General features: G+C 44.3%; 1 protein-coding gene across 2 annotated transcripts in view; it reads right to left on the bottom strand.

The window, feature by feature from the left end:
* UNC5C (unc-5 netrin receptor C) overlaps positions 1 to 17367 on the bottom strand; it is a 345714-nt gene that overhangs the window by 8776 nt on the left and 319571 nt on the right. For both annotated transcript variants that reach the window (XM_032861390.1, XM_032861399.1), the window contains 2 exons: positions 15512 to 15745; positions 1104 to 1253 (listed from right to left, as the gene is read on the bottom strand). In XM_032861390.1, the coding sequence (XP_032717281.1) occupies positions 1104 to 1253; positions 15512 to 15745 (384 nt within the window). The remainder of the gene's footprint in view (positions 1 to 1103; positions 1254 to 15511; positions 15746 to 17367) is intronic.

Here is a 17367-nt window from a genome sequence, read left to right as displayed (position 1 = left end):
GATGGTAAGAATTCAGGCAGGCTTGGCTTGAACTACTGTCAGATTATCATTATTATTAAAATAGTATTTTCCGTTATGATTGCACAAAGGATATTGCTCACAAAAGGGAAAGATTTATGGGGCTTTAGGGCAGTTGCAAAGAAGGGCGAGAAGAAAGCAAAGGGAGAGATCTAATGAGAAAGAAAGTCAAAAGCCAGATGCCACTACCCAGTGCTGAGTTACACAGAAGAGTCTGGTAGACAGCCCTGTGAAAGCTTCGGAGTGTTAGCAAGCTAGTAGGTTTGTTTCCCACGACTTATGGGTAAGTACTAGCCCTACAAGATTAAGAATGAGCTGGAAATCTTCCTTTCAACTATTAATATGTTCTCTGACTTCTATCAGAAAGTCAGTCAGTGGAGTTGCAGCCTTGGGGTGTGGGACTGGATTCGCATGTGTGTAGACACAGAATTGCAGCTTATCCAAGTGCGTCTGCATCTCCTGAGATTGAGTATGAGGCTAGAGATCCCGACGCACAGCCTCCTGGGAGCTCAGGCTCAGAGATGCTGCGGGGCTGGTGACAATCCCTGGAGAGGCCTCTGTTTTTCCCATGTGTCCATGCAGTGAGAATTTAGACCAGTATTTTTATGCTGTTATCTAATAAAATCCTGATCGGATTTTATTTTTAGGTACTATTTCAATTTCCAAATTGGTATTACTTCCAAGTTTTCAAGGTAAAGTATTTTCTTAACAATGCTGAGGTCTAATTTGTGTCACAGCATGGGGGGAATAACACTGTTCTTCCCTTTTTCCTTAGGAATGCATTTTTTGAGGTTCTTTTTTAATCAATTCGCATTTATTCTGAAAATGAAATGAAATGATGGACTTGGAAGTCCTTTTACTAAAAATAAAACAATGAGAGTACAATTATTTGAAGGAGAATTAAGAAAAATTCTTTCAAATATTCTGAAGTATTTTTCAGAAATCCTAAATAACTCTATACCGTTTTGGAGAAACAAGTACCGATACAGAATTAATTTCAAGGAAAGGAATTCTCATGTTTAAATAATTTTAGACCTCTTTTTTGGAGCTGTCTCCAATCCTTTAGTTCAGCTCGGGAACCTTACCTGGTATTTGGCCAGCAATTTACTTTTCCAGAGCGAATGGGCGATATCGTGAATCGACAGGCGCAGGTTGTGGGTGCTGCCTTTAAAATGAAGAGCCTTAGGTTCTTCTAGGAGCTGTCCTCCCATCTGTCTCTCAAGCTGCAGTACTTCCTACAATGACATGCCCAAAGTCAAAAGCAAATCTCTGAATCCTATGACTTCTGCTGGCTGGCTCTCTCAACAAATGAATATGTTCCTCACCGCGCCTCCCCCACTCGACAACTAACTCGCGCACACTCCCACTTCTGCAGCCTGGAGACCCTCCAACTGAAGCCCCTGCCAGCTTGTGTGTGACTCAGTCCTCCTGACCATCAACTCTCTCTCAGCAACCTGCATCACATGTTGTGAGGCAAATTTAGTACAGTCTGCATTTCCCGATGGACAAGTGGAAGAGTTAATCAAATCCTGGAAAATAACAATCAGAACCCCAAATGGGAAGAATTCCAAATGAAAGAAAAAACAGGCAGAAAGATAAATAAGCAGTTAAAGCAAGTAGATTTTCAATGAACTTTTGGGGAAAAGGGCCAATCACTAGAAAATAAACCCATGTCTTGGACTTGGCAAAAAGTAAAGACTTGGAATGCATTTGGCACTTTTGTTTTTCCTTTCAATTTTATTTTGTAGTTTCTTTACCTATAGAGATAATAACATTTTTGCCTAAGAATTATCGGTTGCACAATTCCCAATTATCAAAAACTAAAATAAAATATACTCCTTATCTGTCCTATTAGAGGAAAATGTACTAATACAGATTAGGAAGTTCTGTCAGCACCAAATACTGAACTAGACAGTCACTCAGATTAAATATGGAAAAGAATATCTCATTTCTCAAGAACTGTGGCTGATCAAAAAATCTGCTATATAACTTTACTTAAACTATAAAGATGTAACATGAAGACAAATTCGAAATAGACTTTCATTTCTCAAACAAGCTAATGGGAGTTAACGAAGCATTTCGAAGGACAGCTGCAATTATCCAAATAGCAGCAAAGCATAAGTTATCAATGAACAAACTATGCTGAGTCTCCTTTGTCATCAGAACCATCTCTGCACACTCCACTCTTGTCGTGCTCTGAAAGTTTCAGTGACACACATGTGTAGGCAATTTGTGACCGACCTTTCCTTTTTAAAGCGTTCGGGAAAATAATGGATTTAAAAAATATATATAAAAGGAAAACACGATCTTCTTTCTTGGGGACATTTCCAGCTGGAAGCAGGGGGTTCCATAACACAGCCCCCATTCAGGTCATTCCACACACACGTGTTGGGCACCTACCAGAGTACCAAATGCAGATGGATCACAGCAGAGAATTGTGAGTGTGGGGACCAGATTGGCTTTTACCCAGAAATACATCCACTCTGCATTTGCTGAATGAATTCTAACCCACACGCATGTAGCCCAGTAAGTGCAGAGCTTACCAACATCATTGATTAGTTGTAAACAGCTCATTTCTAGCTGCTTCTTAGTGGTTCTTAGCATCCATCATCTTTGAGTCAGGCCACTATTCTGAACAATGCAAGCTGCTGAAAGGTCTTATAAGGTGTAGGAAATATTAGGGTAATGTGGGATATGGTCTCAGGCATGGATTCCTCTAATTAGTGTTTAATGGAAGCGATGAGGCAACAGCACATTGACGGAGAGACGGGCATGGTCCAGCTGCTTCGGAATATTTACACCGAGAGGATTCAACCTTGTTGGCTGATGAGTAGCTATTACTTGTGACAGGAGTCTGAGCAGTCAGCCGACTCCCAGCCAGCCAGTCGGCCACCAGGACACATATGTTGTGCCCTGGCTCTCTGTGCCTACAGCTCAGCAGGCTCTGAGGGTCCCCAATAAGCCATACAGGTCTACCCAACCCAGAGGCACACATGTTCCTCGTGGAACACTTCACACTCCATTCCTCGACAAGGATCTGGCCATGTGGAAATGAAGATGAATAAGAAAAGCGAGGGTTAATTGCAGTTTCTTCTGCTTCAGCAGCAAGGCATAATGAGCTTATGTTGATCATGTTTGGTGTCTAGTTAGCATAATAGAGAAAGCTGATGTTCCCAGTGAACCTGGCACCTGACAAATTCTAAAGCTAAAATGATGTTTGTTTATAAGCCATTAGAAGAAAAGAAACATAATTAGAAATCTTTGAGATTACAGTCATGCCAATCAATCAGTTCTAGCTTCTTTCCAGTACACCCTAATTACCTCATCAAGACGGCTAAAGAGCAATCGATAGTAATTATCTGATTACTATAGATCTTCATTATGTCCAAATTATCTCCCTGGGATGTCTAAAAGAAGATGCATTGTATTCTGGGAGGAAATTGTACCCAACAATGTATAATCCACACCCCATTCCTACAATCAACATAGATTGCTGGAGGATATGGAGAACATTATCAGTTTTCTTGGCAGGGAGGACTACTGAAAAAAACCTAAACTGCCTATTGGCCATGACCTTGAAGTCAAGAAATCTAATACCACATTTGAATGAGGAGTCTGGGTGGGAGTCAGCCCAAGAATAGGACTCAGTCCTTGGTTTCTTCGGCATTCACCTCAAAAGGCATAAAGAGTTCTCACTAATGGGGAAAGGTGGTGTTGGCTTGAGCCTTTTTTGAAAGTACCAAGTAAAATGCCGTTTTATTTTATTTTATATTATTGTATTTTATTTTAAAGATTTAAAGATTTACTTATTTATTTTAGAGAAAGAGAGTGGGGGTGGGGAGGGGCAGAGGGAGAGAGAATCCCAAGTAGACTGCCTGCTGATCATGGAGCCAGACAACGGGCTTGATCTCATAACCCTGAGATCATGACTTGAGCCAAAATCAAGAGTTGGAAGCTTAACTGACTGAGCCACCCAGGCACCACAGTAAGATGCCATTTATTTTAAAGATAATGGAGCTAGAGAACACATCTCCATAGTCTTAAGCTCTCTGTTTTTCCATCAACCGGGAATGACACAAAGTGGCTGCACAGAGCTGGGAGAACCTAACTTTTTTGTCTCCTTTGATTAGACACGAACCCTGGTGAAAGATAAACTGCCCATTGGGATGTACCCATGCTTACAGCCGAGGTCCCGCTCCAAACATATCTGACTGCATATGCCTATCAGTCCAAAAATTGAGCATGCGTTTTATGCTTCTTTATAAATGATATAGTAACATGTCAGTAAATTACTGTATTACATTATAAAATACACATAAGGTTAAAAGGATGAGCCAAGATGAATAAACACACAAGTACTATTATCTTTTTGGCCCCCAAAGTTCATTGGGCCTGGGGTGTGTGAGGCCATTTTCGAGACACTGACTTGGGCAGATATCTTTTCACTGCTAGCTCTGGGAGAAATCAGCCCTCGAATAAGTGATTCAGTAAGAAGAATCCTTACCAAACTTAAATTTAATGTTCTTCCTGAGAAGTGGCAACAGATCTCACACCCAGGGTGTTTGACTTCAAGGAAACATAACAAAATAAAGGAGGAGACCATAGCCAAACCACAAATTAAAAATATTAAAGTGAATTAAAGATATTGTAAGTGATAAATAAAACACCTCCTTGGAAACTACAACCATCTAAAAGTACACAAGTCAGAGATGACTTGACACATACAGCAAACCCACATACAGGTTTGAGCTTCACGTGTTCTCTTACACACCAGGTTTTTCCGACAAGGATAGGACATGACTGCAAATGTATTTGCTCTTCCTAACAATTTTCTTTTATTTTTTTAAAAGATTTTATTTATTTATTTGACAGACAGAGATCGCAAGTAGGCAGAGAGGCAGGCAGAGAGAGAGGAGGAAGCAGGCTCCCCACTGAGCAGAGAGCCCGATGCGGGGCTCGATCCCAGGACCCTGGGATCATGACCTGAGCTGAAGGCAGAGGCTTTAACCCACTGAGCCACCCAGGCGCCTGACAATTTTCTTAATAGCATTTTCTTTTCTTTAGTTTACTTTATGGTAAGAACACCGTGCAAAATACATACAACATACAACACGTGTTAATTGGCTATTTATGTCATTGGTAAGGTTTTCAGTCCACAGGAAGCTATTAGTAGTCAAGTTTTTGGGAAGTCAGAAGTTATATGCAGATTTTCAACTGCCTGGGGGTTCAGTGCCTATAACTCCCACAGTGTTCAAGAGGCAACTATATAAATCTTACATCAGAAGAAAGAAGAAGCAAGCCCACTTGACACACTAGTCATGCTTGTGCCCTGTATTGTTATGTTTTTCACTGTCATAATCTCAGACATGTTATAACAGACCCCACTTAAAAATATGCTGTAACTTATATTTCAAAAGGCTTGATTTTCTGAATTCCTTCAGCATGAAATCATTTTATTATACATATGATACACAGAAGGAAAAGGACATAAAAATAACAAATGTATGAATCAATAGGATATAGCTTTACAGTTAAATACAGTTAAATACTTAATTAAATACTTAAGGAGACGAAATCCTTAATCTTTCTGCGAGCATTCATTCAACATCAGTAAAAGGCACATGGCCTGCTGGAAACCGTGTCAAGCTCTGGGGTACGAGCCCCCAACCCTGCCTCATACTCCTCAGGGAGGGGAGATCGCCATGTAAACATGTGACCCCAACATTGCACCCAGCCCCAAGACAGCTTCCAGACAGCTGCTTTTGGATCACACAGTTAGGAAATATCATGCACTTTATGAGAGAATAAGAACAAAATATATTTAAGTCAAAGGATTTAGTTAGACTTCAGAAAAATGTAGTGATCTTGGAAAGAAATGCTGTCATAGGAATTAGGATCATCTAGGCTCTTTGTTCTCAGAAATATAAATGTTACCTTCCTTTGCAAAGGTTGTCCTCCCTCTTGGCAGGTCTCCCCCATCAGGGTCCTGTTTGGTTCTGGGTGACTCTACCTGGGTGACTGGTTGGTTCTGGGTGACTCTATTGTTTGGTTCTGGGTGACTCTGCTTTGATGAGCTTGCTCTGTTTCTGAGAGAAGGGGTCGCTTTCTGACTTCCTTTGTCACGCTGGTCTTCACCCCTGTAACTTAACCTTGAGAAGACTCTCTCAGGAGTCAGTTATTGGCAGAGGTGGGAACACATGCCAGTCCCCAGTCACAGAGTCACCAGGAGCAGGCCCCTGTGTGTGTGAGTCTGATGCCAGGACCCGAGCAATCCTACAGGATGGCTGCTTCCCCAGCCCAGTGGCTGCCCAGTGCAGGCACTTCAGTGGCCCTGAGTGAGGGCTGTATTGATTCAGGGGGCCTGTGAGGGATCGCTTGAAAGGCAGGGACAAGAGATTCCACAGTAGAAACAAGCGGCTTTCACAATAACCAATTAAACCAAGACATTATCCATGCCAAGCCATTAGCCTGGGCCACTTAAGAGCCACAATAAATCTGAACTGTTTTAAAGGCCTGTGTGAATGTACAGAGGGAGCACCACTGGCCAGTATCCAGATCTCTCCCAGGCTCTTAGCCCAGAGGACCAGCTCTCATCAAGGCAGCCCAGGACAAGGTGAGTGACGGGAGCCTTACAGCTCCCACACTCTGGTCTTCCTAAGCCCAGAATTTTTCATGCTGCTTTACTTCGGGGGTTAGACCCCTTCTACTTCAGGGCAGCTGGAGTGTCAGTCTCCCAGCTAGTGCACGGGAGAGCCCCCGGAGCAACACAGATGCTGGCGGAGATGCTCAGGGCGCAGGTTTCAGAATGCAAGAAGTCTCTGCCTGAGGGGACCCTGTGCCAGGGAGTGTGTGAAGCGCTGGGGCCCTGGCCTGTTCTCCACGCTCTGGGCTCACCCTCCTTCTGCTCAAGAACCTGCCTCCTCTCTTCCCTCTCTTCTCTGAACCATATGGCCTCCTTGGTTGCAGGCACTTGTTTTCGCTTCCAGCTCCTCAAGGAGCGCTCACTCCACTTGTGGGTTACTAGCTTTTAGCCTTCTCCCCCTCAAGCCCCTTCATTTTCCTCACTGCCCTCCCAGCAATTCTTTCCTGTCCTTATGAGAAATCTTATCAGCTAGAGAAGGGAGGAAACGAATGATTAAACCCGAATCTCATATAATGCATTAAGATTTCTTCTGGAAGAGAAGGCTGGAAGGAGGTTAAATCAAGGCTTTGTTTTACGTTGTCTGGCTTTGTTCTGTGCATCGTGTGGATGTGATTTGTCTGTTCACTCTTTATCCCTGACGGAAACACATAGCCCCAATTCGGCCGGCCGTATTGAGGGCTGCCAAGGAGCCTGGGGCCGGCATTGGCCCTAAGCTTTGTGAGCCTGAGCTTTTCAGCCTGGGGACAGCCGGACGGAGAGGGACCCACACTCCACGCTCTGAGCCCGGCGCTGGACCAGACACTGGAGACCGAATTGCACAGTTCACACCCTGAGCCGCACCTTCACATGCTTCTACCACACGGGCCAGGGGTCTCAAGAGCCCAAGCAGGCGACATTCAGCCTGCCACCCGTACTTCAAAAGACCAGCCCTCAAGTGTTGTGCTGGCTTAGTTTAAAAGAAATCCCATCTTCATTCCGTCTTTATGGAACCCGCCTTACTCCTTCCTGTTCATTCTTTAATTCCATGCCGAGACCTGCCCTTGTCACTGGGGACGAGAAATTTCTCTTTTTGCTGCCAAGGCTCTCTGTGGCTCTCACAGCTGTGGGCCTGCATGCTCCAAACAGAGGCCACAGAGAGCGACTGTCCTTCTCTGCTGGTCCCCGCCAGCTCTTCAGCCAAGCTACTCTCCGTTCTCGCCAGTTGACTCCCCTCCTCTGGCCACAGGGCCCAGAGGTCAGCCCTCGGCCACCTCTGCCACCTGCTCGGGTCACCACCACTGGCTCTGCTACCTCTTCTTCCTGTGCTCACACCGGGGTGCTGTGCTCTCCTCGCTGAGTGTGTCTGTCGTGCTCCATCCCTCATGATAACAAGGCTGGACTCTGGGGACTGTGGGCAAACATTCCCCATCGAGTCACCTGGTTTCCAGGGCTCTGCCTGCTGCTCCCGCAGCTGCCACCGCCACCGATGCTCGGTCTGAGCTGCCATGTCTGGCCTGCCTGGTCGGGGTGTTTTGTGACATGTTTAAAGCAAAATGGCAAAGGGGGGGCACTTGAGGAAGCAGCTGTGTCACCTGTCCACCTCTGAGCATACTTCTGAAGAAAAGATGATCTCTCACATTTCTGGAATTAGGAATAGGGCTTTTGAGGTTGTTCTAGAACCTCTGAAGCCATCTTGTTTTACTTTTCACCACTGAACTTGCCATTTTTAAATTTCTACGTTAGTTTCTAACTTTGCCATAAGAAATTACCATAGGCTTCATGACTTTAAACAACTCACATTTATTACCTTACAGTTGTGTAGATCAAAAGTCTGATCCCGGTCCCACCGAGCTAAAGTCAAGGTGTTGTTAGGGCTGCCTTCCTTTTTGGAAGTTCTAGGGGAGAATTTGCTCTTCTGTCTTTCCCACCTTCCAGAGGTTGACTACATTCTTGGGCTCAGCGTCCCCTTCCTCCATCTTCAAAGTCAGCAATGGCGCATCTCTCTGGTCTCTCTCCCATGGTCATGGCTCCCTGGACTACAGCTGAGAGAAGTTCTCCACTTTCACACACCATGTAATTACATTAGACCCACCCAGAAAACCCAGGATAATCTCTTCATCTCGAGGCCCATACCCTTAATCATATCTGCAAAGTCCCTTTTGCCATGTAAGGTAAGATATTTGGAGGTTCTGAGCATTGAGTACAGATATTTTTGGGGGGTCTACCACAACTTTTATTTTTTTCCTCTCTTTTCCTTCTCTCAGAAAATAAACTCAACATGGCAGGTCATTTCCAAAATATATGGTAGGGTCAGGGCCAAGACTCATGAGAAGGTAATAAAGATTCAGTTTAAGTTTAGATTCACCAAGAAGATCCCTGTCCCCATATGGCTGACCAAATACCCTGCCCACAAACCTGAAACTCACCTCACAATTAGATCACCACTAGATTTAGTATCCTCATTGAGCCATTATCCTCAAAATGCCGTTCTATCTAAATGTCTATCTAGGAATAAGGAACATCATCAAATGCTGTTTGTGCTAGGAAATTTAGTAACTTTAATCTCCTTGAATCGTCTAAGGGTCTCTGATGTAGACCAAAGGACTGTTAGTCAAAGAGGTCAAGTTCAATGACCAGAGCCACCGACCTGAGGAGGGGCAGAACTAATCGCATTAAGCAGCCTACTCCAAGCTTCCCTACCACACCATACTTCCTCCCATACACTCAGCAGAAGGATAAGGGAAACACATTTGCAATCTTTAACACACTGTTTGGTGTCGTCCAATACTTGTGTTACACGTACAAATATATTAACTTAATTGCAGAGACCAGCGTCCTGAAATTATAAAACACAGGTCAAGCTAGTTTTGAGGCTGTTTGAGGGAACTGAAAGAAAAGATAAGGCTAATGGGGCCAATTTAAGAGAAGGCCAGCCTTCACAAACCTGGAAGAGGCAGGCTGGAGGTGCTCTGGGTTCTGCGGGGTCACAGCTGCCATGCAAGGGGCGTCAGAAGGACAGTGGGAAGTATTAGCAGCAGGAAGAAGACAAAAGCTTCTCCGGGCTACCTGCGACCTTCTGCCGCTGCAGCCCAAGAGACAGTATCGCACAGCTCTCAAGGAGACCTCCCACTTCTTCTCATTTTCAGCATTTCTTTCATTTTCTCTTCTTTCCCACATTATATGATCTTTCACGGAATTTCTATACTCTAGACCGCAGCCTGAATTAGGGTACGTGAAAGCTGAAGAAATCCAAAGAAGTCTCTTCTCCATGCCAAATGACTACACGAAGAGAGCCAGCTTATGTTAATTTACATATTCAGTTCCTATCATATGTACATTTGTCAGCAATTCAATAAACATCACATGCTGTCTGTAATGTATGCAAATAACTCTTCTTTGAAGTTCTGAATCTCAGGGTTTATGATAAACCTATTTATTACAAAAGGAAAATCTCAGAAACTGTACCCTCAGGATAGCGGGACAGAAATGCCTTATTTCCACGTAGATGTCTGTTTCTCCCTGGGTGTTTCAAAACTTACTGAAATATAATCTTGTTCTGTGCTAATTTCTGGTCTTTTTATATTAGGATTTAAGTTTTTGCAAATAACGAGAGAACACCAGTATTATTACTTTAATCGCCTGAAGAGGTGGGAAGCAGAAAAACTGATTTTTAAAGATTTTATTTATTTGAGAGGGAGACTGAGTGGGAGAGAGAGGAAGAGAGAGAGAGAGTGCGAACATGGGTGGGGGAGGAGTCGAGAGAGAGGGAGAAGCACACTCTCTGACCAGCAGGGAGCCCGATGTGGGGTTCAATCCCAGGACCCCAGGATCATGACCCGAGGTGAAGGCAGACGCTTAACCGACTGAGCCACCCAGGCATCCCCAAAACTCTGATCTTCAATCCAACTTTGTCTTTACAATAGATGGGACCTCTCTGTGTGAGCCAAGAATGGCCTCTGAATTGTTTTTACAATCCCTACCATCTCCATCTCTCTGTGTGAACTCCCCCTCACTGCTCCCGCTGGTCCTTCAAGCACTTGCATGGGAGAAAAACCCACCCAAAAGGCAGATGAAAGAACCCACTGTCTCCCAGTAGTCTTGACTTTTATTCTAAAACTCACCTCTGGCATCCTAATTCTCAGCAATTCTTCTCAACTCTTAAACACAGCTTTTAAGTTTCAGGTGACCATTTTTGCCTGCAGGCTTAACAAAACTCAGAGAAAGTGTCCTCAGGGCTGCCAAACTCAAAGAGCTGGGTGGGAAGATGAAAGGATGCACCCGGTTTGCTTGAGACTGACTGATGGGGTGGTCTCCTTTTTTTTTTTTTTCCCCTCCCCATCCACATGGACACTGTAAGCTCATATGATATAAAGTGGGAATTAATATTCTCAATATGTTCACTTCCAGACACTGGGCCACAGGTTTTTCCAGTAGCTCTGCAGACTGTGTAATTCTGAACCTCTGAGAATGAGTGGCCCGCTGGGCTCCTCCTCTGCCCCAGTCCAACCTTCCGAGACGGTTTCCACAATTCCGAAGCAGTCCCCAGGACACAGTGGTAACTAAAAGAAAATATCAGGTCTGGGGAGACCCACTTTTGGTCCTGTGCCATTTGCTGCTTGGAGATGGAGGGCTAGAGGAGCTGGATTAAAGCCCAAACAAGGAAGTAGAGTTCCCTTGCATCAGAGCCCAGAATGGCTGAGGAGATGCTGAAAGAAAAGGTTTGAAGAGTAAAGGTCAGGAGCTAAGGGAGTGTCCCTCGAGTGGGCAGTAGGAGGCAGGTCACTGTGCAGCATGGAGGGGCTGCTGTATAAACAGGGATGTGGGGAGAAAGGAAGAGAACCAGAAGAAGCACTCTGTGAGATCTGAGGCTTCGAGAAGGGATAAGTGGAAGGAGCGCAGAGAAGCAGGGAAGGCATAATTTAGGGCAGCTACCTTGAGAACAGAGGAGACTCAAGTAGACATTTATGATTTTCAGAGCAACTCAGCAACCTAGAAGTAGACCCAGAGGGCTTGTTCAGGGGCCATCATCTTTAGCTGTGGAAATGAGAAAAACCTGCAGCAGCTCTAGCTGGCAAGAGATTTAGAATAGAAGTGAGTTCCCTGGAGATCTGGAGGAGAGCAGAGGAGGGTTTGTGGCAGGACATCAGGAAAGATTGAGGGAGTTCTTCCTTGAGAACCAAGGGTGGCCCGTGTGCCTTTTGTGAGTGAGAGATGAAAGGTCACAAACGGGGAGCTTCACAGGTGGGGATCTTGGCAGGTGGAGATGCTAATGAGGGTGAAATCCCGAGCACATCTACACCAGCCGAAAGATAATGTGGGATGCTGTGAAGGTTACCAGAATAACTCGGGGCAAAGAACTGTGATTCATGGTGACTTTGAATCTGAGAGGACGATAGAAATAAAATGAGTGGAAAGAAAGACCCTGAGGCAGGTACTGCTGGGCTGGGGGTAAGCACTAGGGGATACGGGGCTAGGGAACTGAAATAGATCACGAATGGCAGAACAAAAGAACAAGAAGGGCAGTAGAAAAAGCCAGCCCTCCAGGTAGAACAATGTCCCAGAAGTGGTCTTGAAAAGGACTGGACCGGAACTCCTCCTCTTGGCCTTGGCATTAGCTCAAGGGAGTGGTCTTCATAGCAGGGACTGTGAGGAAGACCCCGTTACTCGGAAGATCCAGGTGCGGTTCATGTGAGTAGGTGAAGGAACGGTGGAGAGAGCGATTCAGGATATAGGGAAGTTTGTCCTTAGTAGGATTAAAGTTCCAGAAAGATCCGTGCAGGTGTTAAGGAGAACAGTTCTTAATCTTAGATGAACAAAAGAATAACCCAGGGAGTGCGCAAAGAAAAGCCCCAATACCCACACCAATTAGGTCAGAACCTTCGGGTTGGGAGCCCGGAGCACAGTCTTTTTTTTTTTTTTTTTTGAGCAAGTCTTTTTTGAAGCTTCTCCAACTGAGTCTTCTGTGCTGGGCTGGAGAACTACTGGTTCAGGAAGGATGAGATTGGGGAGGTGGGAGCCAGTGGGCCCGAAGGAGGAAGAGGTGTTTGGAAAGGTTGTATTTATAGGCGATGGGTGTTAGAGAAGCAGGGAGATGGCAGAGACTGGTGGGGAGCCCTGGCAGGCAGGGTGCCAAGATGGCAGAATTCAGGTAAGAAAGGGTCTTTCTAAAAATCAGCCCCAAGTTTCCAATTCAAGCATGGATATTAGGCAGCGTTTCTGGGACCGAACTAATTATCTCTTCAGTATGTCGGCTAGACCGTTTACCTATAACTAGGATTTTGGTATTTTTACATTATTAAAAGGCCATGAGGTGCAGGTAAGCCTTATCCATTATTCATATTTGTTTCAGGCTAAGTGCTGGATCCCCAGATGCTGAGAATTTATGTCTATTTGGAAAGCACTGACCATGATGCAAACTGCTCCTGGGTTGTGTTTACTGCTTAAACCTGTTTGTCAATCTTTCTCGGTGTTGGCCATTTGCATTTCTTTTCACCAATTAAAACAATTAAAATTATTTTATTGAATTACTACCTTTTCTTGCACAGATTTGTGTGTTTCTCTTGGGAAGAAAGGTCGAGAGTGCCTAAGTATGAGAACTATGTGAATGAATATAAAATACGTGTTTCAAACATTTCAAATATAATGTAGAGCTCCAAAGTGTGCTTTTTACAATGATTTTTCTTGGAATGGTTAAAAGATTTCCCTTAATCAGATCCCACAGCTCCACTACAAATACAGTTTTCCCTATGCAGAATTTAAGCCTGGGATGATTTCTATCCTGACAGGGCCTTAGAAGCAGCACATCTGCAAGGAATATAAAAGAAAGAACTATAAGCTTGACACTACAGCTGCGCGTTCCCATCATTTATTCAACATCACAAACTCTTACAAGGTCACCCATCAAAAATAGATCCTGTGTCTCATCCCCTCTGTGGACCCAACCTGCAGCACTCTGCTTTCATGACCCAGAACTACTTTCTGGATGGAAATTCCAGAAGGAAATACTTTGATGTGTAGAAAAAAATTCTTCCCTTGGCTTCCTTGACACATTTTTTCTTCCATGTCTCCTCTTCCTCCTCTGGGTGCTCATCCTTCTATAGCTCCCTCCGCTGGCTGCCCTTGCTCACCCCCTGCAAAGGCAGGGCTCCCCATTGTCCCCTGCGTTTAGGGTGTGGCTCTTCCAGCAACTCACATTACAGAGGGGCAGTGGGGAGGATCTAGTTGCCTGGGCTTCAAGCCTGCTTTCTCCATTCAACGGTTGTGTGCCCTAGAGCAATTTACTTAATTTTTCTTTGCCCTGAATTGAACATCTGAAAAATGGGGTTAATGGTATCTTACAGGGTTGCCGTAAAGATTAAATGAGTTAATAATCGTTTAGAATCGTGCCCAGTGCATAGGAAGTTCTTGGTAATGCTTGTTATTTTCAACAAGGTTGCTTGTCTTATCCCTCTGCTCTCCGTTGATAGTCTCCCTGATCACAGGGATGACACATATCAATATTACATCATTCATTCCTGAGTTTCTACTTCAGGATCTGCTCTCTGTCCAGAAAGCCACACCTGGATTTCTAACTGTCCCTGGGCATCGTGGTCCTGATGTCTAAGGCAAAACTCTGGCTTGATATTTCTCAAAGCGAAGTCACCATGTCCACACCCTAGAGCTACCTGCCCCAATGCGTGCTGCTGTTACTTAGAACCACCTCCGATCTTCTGCTCCGCCCACGCAGAGTGGGTCACCAGGTCCCACGGGAGTTCCTATAGGTCCTACCACAACTCATTCCCTTCTTCTCACTCCTCCATCCTCCACCCAGATCTACCACACTTTTCTTCTTGATGCTATCTTTTCACTGATGTCAGACTAATATTTCCAATGTAGATTTCCAATCACGTCTTTCATTGGTTGTAATTTGTCTACTGGCCCCCCAATAACTCAAGATGCTGAGTCTCAACTCCTCTCTCTGGCAGTTGAGATTCACTCAGTAAAACTCCTATGTGTCATTCCGGGCTTCCCGGAAATAGTATGCTCATATGAAGTCTGTATTTACTGTTCCCTCTGTGTTTCTTCCCGCTGTTCTCTTCACCTTGATATTTTGTATTTTTTTCTCATGATGCTGGTCAAACCCTCCCTTTCGTTTGGGCCAATTTCAAATATCAGCTCTTTTCCACATGTCCTGAAAATAATACTATGCCCCCACCTCTCCTGAACTGCCTCCCGTAGAACTTTGCATTCATCTCTAGCATTTATCGGACTCTGACTTGTCTCCCCGTCCTTGGCATACTTCTTCAATTCCTCCTTCTAGATTTTAACTTCTTCAAAGGCACTATATCCTTTAAAGCTTCAAATGGGATAAAATGAATCGCAATAATAGCACCAGGAATTAAGCTCATTTATTCTGCAAAGCAGCAGCCTGTTGTCAAATGCTAACCCTCTTCCTCACAGTCCTCATAAAAAGAATGGGAAAGCATATAAATGAAGTGGCACACAAGAGGAACATACAGTGTGAGCAATTACGCCAATTCCTTTTATAGGAAGCACACAGCTGAGATAAACATGGAAGCACATTATTTACCATCCACATTTCGTTGCCAAATTCTTCTACTTCTTCTAAATTTTTCATTAAAGGAAATCAAGGAAGGTAAACAAAAGTAGCCCTTGGGAGGAATCAGCATAATGGAAACCACTCATTTATCAGCATGGCCTAAGAGAAATGTCTTTTTTTTTTTTCCCCCAACTGCATCTTTTGGGGCTAGACGCTTTGGGGTTCACGCATTGGGCGTGCACACACACGCCCCTTCTCTGGGTGTGCTCCACCACACCACATGTTGGCTTTGGTGTGAAGGGAGAAGAGGAGGTTTGGCAGGAGCGACGTACCTTCAGGGCATCCTGCGTATCGTCCAGACAGTAGACTCGAACACTGTACTCCAGAGAGGAACAGCAAAGTGGCCCGAAGATGGCCAGCTTCAGGCGCTTCGCAGCAGCTTTGGTGGTGGACTGCCCGACCAGGGCATAGGTGCTAAGGTTCTCTGTGAGGAGGTGGCAAGCCTCTGCATCCAGCTGAATGTAGCAGGGGGTGGTGAAGTTCTCCTCCCCAACCACCACCACATCCTGAAGGAGAGGATGAAAGGAGCCGTGACTGAGCCACTGCGGGTCCCGCTGGCCACCATAATGGCAGCCAGGCAGGCACAGCAGCATCTCTTCTGCAAGTGATCATCCTTTTCCCTGAATTTTTTTTCCTTTCTTCGGCTTTATTATACCCTATTTCCATTCTTAATCATTGTCTCCCTTGCCCTTACCTTCATATTGCTAATATTTTTTATTTAGATGTCCCCTATTTAGCATTTTTTTCCCATCTGCGAGTCTACGTTACTGGAATCGACATAAAATTCCAAAAGAAATTCATGAATTATCCTCTTAATTTCAGTGCACCTGAGTTTATTACCGATCTTTGAGAATTTAATGTTTTAATCTCTAAGGGTCTGACTGAATCTAGAAGTATTGTTTTATTTCAATGTCATTATAGAGTAGTAAGTTTTCCCTAAAAATCTAGGGGTTCAAAAAGGTTTAGAGAAATTAAGGAATTATGCAACACCATTCTACTCTGTTTTTCCAAACTCACCTGTCAATTACTTTTCAAAGCAGTACACTGCTTTTTCTCAGTAATCTGGGCTGCTAGACCCTAGAGAAAGTACAATATAGCAAGCTCAATGCTCTTCTCTGGTAAAACAGCCTATCCTTTTAGCTTTTGAAAATATTTAGCAAGAAATAAAAATAAATGGAAGTGCTGAATATTGTTAAAATAGTTACAAACTCAACTAAGTTTTGATTTATGCAAATGGCTCAGGCCACAGAAGAAAATCATCTGAAAGGCCAAGTGTAGGACCTATAAACCAAGGGTCAAAATTCCACATGCATCTCAGGGCAGCCAGGTAATAGGAACTTGTGAAGCAGGTAGGGCAGAAGACAATAGGGAGTGGGGGAGACTGGGGCAAAGTGGAGCACAAGCCTGTCTAAAGAGCTCAGCCTCTACTGGGCTCAGCTCATCACAGTTACGCAGACATGCAGACCCAGTGAGAAAACCACCTTGAATTTTTCAAGAGAAGCTAGAAGTTCACATTTTTCATGTGAAATTTTCCAACTTTTAATTAATTCAAATTTAAAAGAAAACTCCATGTGGGAGAAATAAAATACATGCATGGGCCTGATTCTGCCTCCCCATTAGGCTACTTTCTCTCCACAGAGGCAGAAACTACATCTGTTTTGATTCCCACTGCAGCTCAGTGGGCCTGGCTCATGGGGAGCAAATAGCTATTTGTCAAAAAAAATGAATGAATGTGTCATCATAAATTGAGTCTCTGGGGCTGAACAAAGATATGAAAGAAGTTGCCACCTCGGGTGGTTGTTTATTAGCTAGGCCTTGCAACATCATCTGAACGATAGTGGGGGGGAGGGTAATGCCATCCATGAAATCATTTCTTCAACTGTGTCTGTCCTCAAAGATGAAGCTCAAACTGCACTGGCAAAGAAAGAAAGAAATTCAGTATCTTCGGGTTTATTTTAGCCCAAAAGGACACCTGGAAATAAGTTTTTTTTTTGTTTTGTTTTGTTTTTCCCCTCCAGCAGGCTGAGGGCAAGCCTTGAAACGAATCCATGAAGCATGTCACAGAAAGCCCCCAGTAAGACATAGTAGAGAATAAAGATGCACCCTGTCCCTGCCATGGGTCTAGGAG

The sequence above is a fragment of the Lontra canadensis genome, unplaced genomic scaffold (genome assembly GCF_010015895.1).
Source record: "Lontra canadensis isolate GAN:19392208 unplaced genomic scaffold, GSC_riverotter_1.0 scaffold1, whole genome shotgun sequence".
NCBI classification, from domain to species: Eukaryota; Metazoa; Chordata; class Mammalia; order Carnivora; family Mustelidae; genus Lontra; species Lontra canadensis.
Note: the sequence above shows the minus strand (reverse complement) of the source record. Positions and strands in the feature narration are given on the sequence as shown.